Here is a 12,699-nt window from a genome sequence, read left to right as displayed (position 1 = left end):
TCTAAAACCCTCCCCCCCCCCCCCACATCCCCCCCCACCCCCAACACCACCACCCTGCCGTTCCTCCCCCCCCCCCCCCGACCCCCCGCCCCCTCCCTGATTTTTCGTCCTTCCTTCTCTCCCCAGTCTCTATGTCACAGCTTCCCCCCCCCCCCCAACCACCACCCCTCCACCATCATCACCTTGACTCTCACAACTACACACACACACACACACACACACACAAACACGCGCGTACGCATACGCGCGCATGTACGCACGCACACACACACACACACACACACACACAACACACACACTCACTCACACACACACAACAAACACACACAAAAAACACACACAACACACAAAGAGCCACACACAGAACACACACACACACACACACACACACACACACACACACACACACACACACACACACACACAACAAACACACACACACAACACACACACACACACACACACACACACACACACACACACACAACAAACACACACACACACACACACACTCACACACACACACACACACACACACACACACACACACACACTCACAGACAACAAACACACGCACACACACACACACACACACAACAAACACACACACACACACCACACACACACACACACACACACACACACACACACACACACCCCGACACCACTCACAATCAGCGTCGTCAAACACCTGGCCCACCACTGCCTTGGTCAGGTCCGGGAGCTGGGAGCAGTCGTTCTCTAGCTCCTGCGCTAGCTGCTCCACTTGGTCCTCCGTCAGATCCGTCACCCCCTCCGCCCCCTCCGCGCCCTCTGCCGCCTCCGCTCCTCTCTTACCCAACGCCGCGGCTCCAAGCGTCTTTAATCCGTATTTCACTGCCGCTCTCCCTAGGAACTGTTTGTTGTTGTTGTTGATGCTGCTGTTGTTGTTGTTATAACAGAGCGGAAAAAGCAAAGTTTCGGGGCGGGGGGGAGGAAGAAAGCTGATGATGCGGAAGAAGAAGAAGAAGAAGGAAGAGGAGGAGGTAAAGACGACGACGAAGAAGAAGAAGAAGAAGGAGAGGAGGAGGAGGAGGAGGAGAAGAAGAAGTAAGAAGAAGAATAAGGAGGAGGAGGAGAAGAAGAAGAAAGGGAAAAAGAAGGAGGAGGTGGAGGAGGAAAAGATGACGACGACGAAGAAGAAGGAGGAGGAGGAGCAGGATGAGAAGAAGGAGAAGAAGAAGAAGAAGAAGAGAGAAGAAGAAGAAGAAGAAGAAGAAAGGGGAGGAGGAGGAGGAGAAAAAAGAAAAGACGACGAGAGAAGAAGAAGGAGGGGGAGGAGGGTGGAGAGGAGGAGGAGGAGGAAAAGACGAAGAAGAAGAAGGAGGAGGAGAAGAAGAAGAAAAAGAAGGAGGAGAGGAAGAAGAAGGAGGAGGAGAAGGAGGAAAAGAAGAAGGAGGAGGAGAGGAAGGAGAAGAAGGAGGAGGAGGAGGAGAAGAAGAAGAAGGAGGAGGAGGTGGAAGAGAAGAAGAAGAAGAAGAAAGGGGAGAGGAAGGAGGAGGAGGAAGAAGAAAAGACGACGAAGAAGAAGAAGATGGAGGATGAGAAGAAGAAGAAGAAGGAGGAGGAGGAGGAGGAGGAGGAAAAGACGAAGAAGAAGAAGGAGGAGGAGGAGAAGAAGAAAGAGAAGGAGGAGGAGAGGAAGAAGAAGAAGAAGGGGGAGGAGGAGGAAAAGAAGAAGAAAAAAAAAAAAGGAGGAGGAGCAGCAGGAAAGGACGAAGAAGACGAAGAAGAAGGAGAAGAAGGAGGAGGAGGAGGAAAAGAAGAAGAAGGAGGAGAAGAAGGAGGAGGAGGAGGAAAAGACGAAGAAGAAGAAGGAGGAGGAGGAAGAGGAGGAGGAGAAGAAGAAGAAGAAAAAGAGCAAGCGCAATCTCGACAGAAATGGAGGCCCTCCATTCCACTCAACGTATGCATGAAATCCATATCTATTTATTTCATGCACGTGCTTTTGTGTATGTGCGCGCGCACGCGCTCTAGTGTGTATATGTGTGTGTGTGTGTGTGTGTGTGTGTGTGTGTGTGTGTGTCTGTCTGTCTGTCTGCACGGGCGCGCACCCATATGTGTGTATGTGTGTGAAGGCGTGCATGAGTGTGTGCGTGTGTGTTTGCGTGTATTTGTGAATACTGGCTTGTTATAATGTACACAACAAAACACAGCGTAACGCAACACGACACTGCACAACATGACGCAACACACAACACAGCACAGCACAGCACAGCACAGCACAGCACAGCACAGCACTACACAGCATAAACCAATACAGCACAACCCAGCACAAAAACTTACCCTCCAAATACGCACCCCACTCCCACCCCCACCCCACCCCTCGATCCTAATCAACGCAACATAACAAACACAATGCAGCACAACACAACACAACACTTACCCTCCAAACACGCCTCCCCCTGATCCTAATACGCAGCCTCCTCCACCCTTCCACGGGGTCGGAGGCCAGCAGAGCCACAGCCAGCACCACCAGAATCATGCACAGAGTTTTGGCCCGCATGGCGTCTGTTCAGACACACACACACACACACACACACACACACACACACACACACTCATTCACCCACTCATGCACACATACGCACACGCGCAAGCGCGCATGTACGCACATACACAAACACATACGCAAGCGCAAGCGCGCACAAACACACACGCACGCACACACACACACACACACACACACACACACGCAGACAGGGTTTCTCGTGCAAGAATTAATCAAGATGTAAGCGACTGCTCTAACATAAAATTCTAATTATTGCCCAATCATGGTAGAAGTAAAGATATCGAGCATAGGTAACGTTAACTATCAATGATCTGTGCGAGTGTGTGTGTGTGTGTGTGTGTGCATGACTTAAAACTTAATGACACAGGAAACGAATGATGAGCGCCCAATGGCAACTCTCAGTGGACTCTACCCAGGTAGGCAGCCTGCAATGCAAATGACTCCGTTTTTGTAAAGCGCTTCGAGCTTGGTCTCTGACCAAGGGTATGCGCAAAGTAATTATCCATATCATCATTATCATCATCATCATAAAAATGCAAAGCAATCTGTTTTTCAATAATGATCTGAAATAAATGAATGTGCTCTGACCTTTTTATTGTTGCAGCAAAATTAAGCTTCAGAGCTAAAAAGAACAAACAAACAACAACAACAAAACTGTAAGTTGATAAAGAAAAACCGAAGTAAAATATGGTTGGACAAAGTGGGCACCATCATGGTAAAAAAAAAAAAAAGAAAAAAGAAAAAAAAAAAGAAGCACAATCAGCACTGCCAACTGAAATCACATATAAAAAATGAACTCGGAAAAGAAAAGAAAAAAAAGAAAAAAAAAGTTACAAGAAATGTTACAACAAATGATAAAATGCAAAACCAATTTCTTTAAAGACAAACTGATATTTTAATTATACATTACATGACAAAAGATAATCCAAGCTTATTCTTGAAGCAGTTAGGAAACTTGAGAGGGAACGAAGATTTTGGAACATTGAAAAAATCTCAAATACAATATGTTGAATATTCAATATAAAAGTGGCAGGGCATTTGCTTCACGTGGGAATTAACAGAAACGCATGGGTGCAAAACATGATGACTAATAATCTGATAAAAAGGAGCCAACCTTTCTTAGATTAACCAATCACAGAAGCAGAAACCGCAAGCACAGTGGAAAGCTTAGAAACTGACAAATCACATTGGAAAGAAGTCATGATAATTGAAACGATCAAATCGATGACACATGATTTAAAGAAAATATCAAATAATACATCCAACGTTGGGGTTTTTTTGTGTTTTTTTTTAATTATTTTTTTTAATATATGCATCAAAATCTGTCATAGGAATGGAATATGGAAGTAAACATTTCTTTTTCTTCTTACCAAAGTTTGTCTACCAAGTCTTAAAAATGTAGATGAATCATGTTCACATGCGCGAAGAAGAGAGTTCTTAGTCAAATATTTCATTTAACACTCCAATAATATTTATAACTTGATAACTGAACAGTCCAAGAACGGGCAAATTTAAAAAGCACACAGAATAATGAATCAAAGTAGATAATATCCAAAAAATATAAAAAGACACTTTTCTGCAGTTTTTTTTTAGACATTCAAAACGCGTTTGATAGTGTATAGCATTAGGCTCTAACCGTGAAGCTGAAAAGTAAGGAGAGGTTGGTTTTTTTAAATGTCACTGGAAATGTATACAAAAATACAAAAGTATGCACACAAACTATATACAGCTATTCGAATAGAATTCGGAAAACGACGAAGAGTGCATCAAGGAAACACATAAAGTCCAACACTTTTCAACGCTAATTTTCATGAATTATATTGTTGAATAAATTGGAAATAAAGATTCACAATGAAACTTTACTCCAGAAAACAACAAATTCCTTGTTTATTACATACTGACTATTAGCTTTGCTGTCAGCAACAAAGTTGGGTCTTCAGACCAAATTAAACAAATTACAAGAGAAGGATACCGTTCAACCTGGGAACTGAAATTAATCAAATCTCAATATAACATAAGTTATAACAGTCACGAAATCTGTTCATAGGATCCAAGTCTGCTTTACATTCTGAAAAGCATTACGGAAACGACAGAGCAATGCAAATATCTAGGGGTGATTTTTAACTGATTTGGAAAATTCCAGTCAACGTAAGGCACACACACGCGCGCGCGCGCGCGTGCGCGTACGCACGCACTCACGCACACACACAAGCGCAAGCATACACGCATGCGTGTGTGTGTGTGTGTGTGTGTGTGTGTGTTTTGCGTGTGTTCTGTCACACATACAGGTAGCTGTAAACAATGGGTTAAATATCAATATTCACGTTTGAATGTTATCGTTTAAAAGTTAGGAGGGGAGTGGTGAGGTGAATGGTCGGGAGAAGGAGGGTAGATGAAGGGTGGAACCCAGGGTGAATATCTGAAGTTAAGCTGATTGGTTAGTTGGGGAAAACAGGGTAGATGTGAACCAAAGGTGAATATCTGAAGTTAAGCTGATTGGTTAGTTGGGGAAAACAGGGTAGATGTGAACCAAAGGTGAATATCTGAAGTTAAGCTGATTGGTTAGTTGGGGAAAACAGGGTAGATGAAGGGTGGAACCAAGGGTGAATATCTGAAGTTAAGCTGACTGGTTAGTTGGGGAAAACAGGGTAGATGTGAACCAAGGGTGAATATCTGAAGTTAAGCTGACTGGTTAGTTGGGGAAAACAGGGTAGATGTGAACCAAAGGTGAATATCTGAAGTTAAGCTGACTGGTTAGTTGGGGAAAACAGGGTAGATGTGAACCAAAGGTGAATATCTGAAGTTAAGCTGACTGGTTAGTTGGGGAAAACAGGGTAGATGAAGGGTGGGGCCAAAGGTGAATATCTGAAATAGATAAAGTACAATTGCAGAAAGTTCCTTCATGGCCTTCATCAAAGGGAAATTGGTAATTTAACAAATCAAAAAGAACAGTCTTCCCAGTGACTTTTGATGACACACGTTCATGGAAGTAAGGCTTCATCAACTCAACGAGTGCAATAGCCGAGTGGTTAAAGTGTTGGACTTTGAGGGTCCCGGGTTCGAATCTCGGTGACGGCACCTGGTGGGTAAATGTTGGAGATTTTTCCGATCTCCCAGGTCAACATAATTATGTACAGACCTGCTAGTGCCTGAGCCCCCATTCGTGTGTATACACAAGCAGAAAATCAAATACGCACGTTAAAGATCATGTAATCCATGTCAGCACTCAGTGGGTTATGAAAACAGGAACATACCCAGCATATCACCCCCGAAAACGGGGTATGGCTGCATAAATGGTGGGGTAAATGAAAAAAAAAGGTCATACACGTAAAATGTTGCATGTCTGTATGAGTATGTTTGTGTGACTGAAACCTGATTGAATGACACAGGAAACGAGTGATGAGCACCCAAATGGCAGTGGTCAGTCGGCTTTACCCAGGCTGGCAGCCTGTCGTGCAAATGATGATTCCGTGTTTGTAAAGTGCTAAATGCTTGGTCTCCGACCGAGGATAGGCGCTACGCACGTATCCATATATAAGTATATCATCAACCCACAGTCAAAAATGATATGCTTAATCGTCACATCACGAAAACAAAGGCATCAGATATTCTAGACAATATTTGGTGTATAATGAATCAGATTTGCTAACAATATGAAAATTAAACCAAAAACAGGTCTTCGAATCGGACCAAAGGCTGAGAAAGTCCACTGACAACGTTTTGAAATTGAATGGAAGCGCTTATAAAAAAAGTCTCTGTCAAGAAGATCACTCATTGCACTCAGAGATGATACCTCAAATATTGGTCCTGGAGCTGAGAACAGAACGGTGCTATGTGGAGACGGACAGGTCAGCACTGTAGTCTTCTGGGTGGTAGCGGAACTGTGCACAATGAGCAGTGGGGGCAGCTTTATAGCCCGTGGTGGTCGCTCTCTCACTGGGAGATGTGAACAGGAGTTCAGGATTTCACACCTTCACATCAAAGCGCCGAAGGGTAATTATGGTAAATGTGTGCATGTCGTGTGTGTGTGTGTGTGTGTGTGTGTGTGTCTGTGTGTGTCTGTGTCTGTGTCTGTCTGTGTGTCTGTGTGTCTGTGTTTCTTTCGTTCTTTCTTTCTTCAGTTTAACTCTCTCCATACGAACGGCGAAAGAGACGACGTTAACAGCGTTTCACCCCAATTACCATCATCAAAATATTGCAAGCGGAAGGCTCTTATACTGAAGACGTGAATGTTGACAAAGAATACCACAATTCTGACGACGGAAGCTAAAGGTTGGGTCATTCAGACACCCACTGGACATCCGAGGGTTCTGTGTAGAGGAGAAGAGAGGACTGGCCGTACTGAGTGAGTTAACGTCTTTTCACTGTTTAGTGATATTAGACAGGGAAGGTGGGTGGGGGGAATGTTGTATGTGTATGCGTGCCCGTCGGGTTTGGGGAGAGACAGGGAGACAGACAGAAAGACAGAGAGAAAGAGAGGGGGGAGAGAGAGAGAGGGAGAGAGGGTGAGACAGAAAGACAGAGAGACAGAAAGAGAGAGAGGGGTGGAGAGAGAGAGGGATAGAGGGAGAGACAGAAAGACAGAGAGACAGAGAGTTCAGGATTTCACACCTTCACATCAAAGGGACGTTCAGCGCTGAAGGGTGATAATGGTAAATTGATTGCTTTGACTGCAAACGACTGAACGAACGAGCGAACGAGCAAGCGAGTGTGTGTGTGTGCATGTCGTGTATGTGTGTGTGTGTGAGACAGAGACATGAAGACAGACAGAGAGAGAGGGAGAGAGAGAGGGAGGGGAGGAAGAGAGAGGGGGCAGAGAGGGAGAGAGAGGGGGGAGAGAGGGCAAATGACAGTCAGAGAGACAGAGACATGAAGACAGAGAGACAGACAGACAGACAGACAGGCAGAGGGAGAGAGAGGGAGACAGACAGAATGAGAGACAGGGACATGGAGACAGACAGAGAGAGAGCGAGAGGGAGAGAGAGAGAGAGAAAGAGAGAGAGAGAGAAAGACAGAGAGACAGAGACGTGGAGACAGACAGAAAGAGAGAGAGGGGAGAGAGTGAGTGAGAGAGAGAGAGAGAGAGGTCTGTGGCGGGAGGACATGTGTGATGTACATTGCTGAAAACCTTTCTCTCTACTTCAATTCGATTTTTCAATATTTTTTTCAATAAACTTTATTTCTATATCTATCTGCAAATTTATTGATTAAAGTCAGTTTGAAAGGCGTAAACGTCAGAGAAAGAAGAAAAGAACAGAAAAGAAAAGAAGGATAGAAAGAACGTATAGAAAAGAAAAAAACAACAAAACAACACAAGAACTGAAGACAGCAGATGCAATAACAACAACAACAACAACAACAACAACAACAATAACAATAATAATAATAATATACAACAACAACAACTACTACTACTACTACTACTGATAATGATGATAATAGTAGTAGTAGTAGTAGTTGTGACAACAACAAAAACAACAACAACAATAATCATCATCATCATCATCATCATCATCATCATCACAAAAACAACGTGGTTTTTTTTCCACATAAATCCTGCTCGGTAACTATTCTGATGTATTGCTCTATAGCTCACAATTATACAGCTGTGCATAGGTGATTAATTGTGTGCTTTTGGTGGGCCATATTGGAAAGGAGGTAGGGAGGGAGGGAGGGTTTGTGCATGGGTCGATGGAGAGGTAGGGGGTTGCGGGGTGTGTGTGTGGGGGGGGGGGGGTTAATTTATCATGAAAGACTCCAGTTCACAGCCATTAACTCTTTCCATACGAACGGCGAAAGAGACGACGTTAACAGCGTTTCACTCCAATTACCATCATCAAAATATTGCAAGCGGAAGGCTCTTACACTGAAGACGAGCACGTTGACAAAGAATACCACAGTTCCGACGACGGAAGCTAAAGGTTGGATCATTCAGACACCCACTGGACATCCGAGGGGTCTGTGCAGAGGAGAAGAGAGGACTGGCCGTACTGAGTGAGTTAAGTACACCACACAGCCACACCCCTGTGCATCCTGCTCACACCTATAAACGGAAAGCACGTGCATTGCGACACGTGTCATTGCATTTGACGCTTCGATAAATCGGATATGGATCAACATCCGTTCAAAGAGGTAAGTAAGCACCCATTCTCTCTTTTATCCATTCGCTAAACTTCAGCACCAACTAGGCAATTGCCTGAAACGAAAAGGTAGCCCAGCCACACGCTGAGGCAAGCAGTGTGTGTGTGTGTGTGTGTGTGTGTGTGTGTGTGTGTGTGTGTGCGTGCGTGTGTGTGCGCGCGCGCGTGTGTGTGTGTGTGTGTGTGTGCGTGCGTGCGTGCGTGTGTGTGTGTGTGTGTGTGTGTGTGTGTGTGTGTGTGTGTGTGTGTGTGTGACGAGACAGACAGACAGACAGACAGAGACAGAGAGACCAGAGACAGAGAGCCAGAGATAGACAGACACAGAGAGACAGAGAACTCAGTTCAGTTCAGTTCAGTTCAGTTCAGTTACTCACGAAAGGTGTCTCTGCGTTCGGACACATCCATATACGCCGCACCACATCTGCCAAGCGGATGCCTGAGCAGCAGCATAACGCAACGCACTTTGTCAGGCCTGGAGAGAAAACGAAAAAAAAAAGAAATGAAGTAAAACAAGATACCAAAGTAAATAAACAGACATGTAATCAAATCAATGAATAAATGCATTAGAATAATAGATAAGAACAATGGTAATAAAAAGTGAAAATAAAATAGATAGATAAATAGATGAGTAAATAAATACATAAATAAATGATATAAAACAAAACATAGCAACAAAAAAAAAAGAAGAAAAAAAAGAAACAAAATGAAAATAATGATAATAATGATAACAATAATAGCAATGATAATAATAATGATAATAATGAACAGAAATGGCTTAGTGCATGTTGACCGTGAGGCCACAACAATACTCATTACTCATAAAGGGGATAAGGGAGAGAAGCAGTGTCCAGAACTCAACGTTGATTTCACAATCACACGTGTCCTGCAGAATCCCAAACATGGCATACATTTTTCTTTTCATGCACTGCATCAAAGAAAATATCCTTTATGGCAAACAGTAACGTGTCATAACTCACTGTATCAAAGAAAATATCCTTTTATGACAAACAGTCACGTGTCATAACTCACTGCATCAAAGAAAATATCCTTTTATGACAAACAGTCAAGTGTCAGAACTCATTGGAGATCATTCATAAACACTAGAGCACAACAACAACAACAACAACAACAAAAATGATGGGAAAGATGTTAGATAACCAGTTAACGACCAATTCGTCTAATATCACTTACAGTGAAAAGACGTTAACTCTTTCCATACGAACGGCGAAAGAGACGACGTTAACAGCGTTTCTCCCCAATTACCACCATCAAAATATTACAAGCGGAAGACTCTAACACTGAAGAGGTGAATGTTGACAAAGAATACCACAATTCTGACGACGGAAGCTAAAGGTTGGGTCATTCAGACACCCACTGGACATCCGAGGGGTCTGTGTAGAGGAGAAGAGAGGACTGGCCGTACCGAGTGAGTTAAACTAAAGAACGAACGAACGAACGACCAGTTGCCAAGCTTTTGTAGCACCGACCATTGGCGTGTGCATCCAACTGACCTGCATCCAACTGACCTGCATCCAACTGACCTGCATCCAACTGACCTGCATCCAACTGAGGCCCCCCCAAAAAGGCACCAGTGAATAAAGAACATTACATATGGTGATAAGAAACTCTAGGGAGAGCTGGACAGTACAAGGTCTTCAGAGAAGAAGCCCCCCCCCCCCCCCCCCGCCCCCCCTCAATCAAGTGTCTCGGCCCGTAACTCCTTACACTTTAACTCACTCAGTACGGCCAGTCCTCTCTTCTCCTCGACACAGACCCCTCGGATGTCCAGTGGATGTCTGAATGACCCAACCTTCAGCTTCCGTCGTCAGAATTGTGGTATTCTTTGTCAACATTCACCTCTCCAGTATAAGAGCCTTCCGCTTGCAATATTTTGATGATGGTAATTGGGCTGAAACGCTGTTGACGTCGTCTCTTTCGCCGTTCGTATGGAGAGAGTTAAAGGGGCCGGGCAGCACCCAGGTCATGACTCCTGGATGCCCTTGTATTGGGCAATAAAGAACATTATATATAATTATGATATATATATATATAAATCATAATATGGGAGTAACCACACCAACATTAATACTTTCTTTCCGTCCTGTTGATGGAATTAAAAAATATACCTTCAAAGACTGATTAGTGTGTATGTGTCTGTGGTTACTATTTGTTGTATTGAACTGTTCACATCACCTGTAGTGTTTCACCTGGATACCCAGCATCTCTCTCACCTGTGACTGAAGAACACCTGTGGCACCTAACACAGGGCAGAAGATATCAGGTTGGGCCCCAGTCTGGCATTTGGCGGCCAAGGATGGTCATGCAGTCTTTAACCCTAATGCTCATACCAAGGAAATGATGCTGCTGATGATATGGATACTTGTATAATGCCTACCCTCGGTCGGGGACCAAGCCCCAAGCGCTTTATAAACACGGGGTGTGGGGGTGTGGGGGGCGGGAGGGGAGGGGAGGGGGGGGGGGTCATTTGCACAACAGGCTGCCTGCCTGGGTAGAGCCCGATGAATGACGGCTGCCATTGAGGCGCTTATCATTCTTTTCTTGTGCACATTTGATTATATTTCAGGCATGCACACATACACACTCAGACAAACATGTAACATTTTTCGTGTATGACCGAATTCTTTCTTCTTCTTTTTTTTTTTTTTTTTTTTTAGCCCGCCCTATAGGCAGCCATACTCCGTGTTCGGGGGGTGTGCATGCCGGGTATGTTCTTGTTTTCATAACTTACCCCCACCGAACGCTGACAAGGATTACAGGATCTCTAACGTGCGTATTTGATCTTCTGCGTGCGCGTACACAAGAGGTGCTGCTGCCCCCCCCCCCCCCCCCCCCCCCCCAAAAAAAAAAAAAAAAAAAGAAAAAATCTCTGCACCAAAGTATAGACAATAAACTTTGTGTATTGTATTGCATTATATTGCATTGTATTGTATTGTATTGTGATAGGACACTCATGCCATGGTTGATCACTGCTGTGTAGCTATAGATTCTTTTTCCCCGTATTACAAACGATATCGTTTCCACGGCCCTTCCTTTCCCCACTCAGGCCTTCCTGTCTCACAGTTTCAGCTGTGTCCACTACTCGCTTCACAACCACCGTGGCAAACGTGTAGCAACAACAACACACAGAAACACACACACACACACACACACACACACACACACACACACACACACACACACACACACACACACACACACAAGAAGAAAAAAAGAAGGAAAAAAAACACAAAAGCAATTGGACACTCAAAATAACCAGGTGATACGAGAGAAAGACAGACAGACAGACAGACATTCGTCAGAGAAAAAGAGAGACAGACAGACAGACATTCGTCAGAGAGAGACAGACAGACAGACACAGAGACAGGCAGGCAGACAGACATTCGTCAGAGAAATAGAGAGAGAGACAGAGACAGACAGACAGAGACAGACATTCGTCAGAGAGAGACAGAGACAGAGACAGACAGACAGACAGAGACAGAGACAGACAGACAGACAGACATTCGTCAGAGAAATAGAGAGAAAGAGACAGAGACAGAGAAACAGACAGAGACAGACAGACAGACAGAGACAGACAGACAGACATTCGTCAGAGACAGACAGACAGACAGAGACAGACAGACATTCGTCAGAGACAGACAGACAGACAGAGACAGACAGACAGACAGACAGAGACAGACAGACATTCGTCAGAGAGAGACAGACAGACAGAGACAGACAGACATTCGTCAGAGACAGACAGACAGACAGAGACAGACATTCGTCAGAGACAGACAGACAGAGACAGACAGACAGACAGACAGAGACAGACAGACAGACATTCGTCAGAGACAGACAGACAGACAGAGACAGACAGACATTCGTCAGAGACAGACAGACAGACAGAGACAGACAGACATTCGACAGAGACAGACAGACAGACAGACACAGACAAACAGACACAGACAGACAGACAGACATTCGTCAGAGAGAGACAGACAGACAGACAGA

At 44.5% G+C, this 12,699-nt stretch overlaps 1 protein-coding gene across 2 annotated transcripts in view; it reads right to left on the bottom strand.

The window, feature by feature from the left end:
* The window catches only part of LOC143298219 (uncharacterized), an 8,431-nt gene extending 1,931 nt beyond the window's left edge, over window positions 1–6,500 (bottom strand). Inside the window, exons 1-4 of one of the 2 annotated variants that reach the window (XM_076611014.1) lie at window positions 6,345–6,451; window positions 3,140–3,173; window positions 2,426–2,550; window positions 673–895 (exon numbers count right to left, since the gene is read on the bottom strand). In XM_076611014.1, coding sequence (XP_076467129.1) covers window positions 673–895; window positions 2,426–2,545 — 343 coding nt within the window. In that variant the 5' untranslated portion in view covers window positions 2,546–2,550; window positions 3,140–3,173; window positions 6,345–6,451. Of the gene's footprint in view, window positions 1–672; window positions 896–2,425; window positions 2,551–3,139; window positions 3,174–6,344 lie in introns of both variants that reach the window. The other variant, XM_076611013.1, reaches the window with a different exon arrangement.
* Window positions 6,501–12,699: the final 6,199 nt, after the last annotated feature.

This window comes from Babylonia areolata, chromosome 23 (assembly GCF_041734735.1).
Source record: "Babylonia areolata isolate BAREFJ2019XMU chromosome 23, ASM4173473v1, whole genome shotgun sequence".
NCBI classification, from domain to species: Eukaryota; Metazoa; Mollusca; class Gastropoda; order Neogastropoda; family Buccinidae; genus Babylonia; species Babylonia areolata.
Note: the sequence above shows the minus strand (reverse complement) of the source record. Positions and strands in the feature narration are given on the sequence as shown.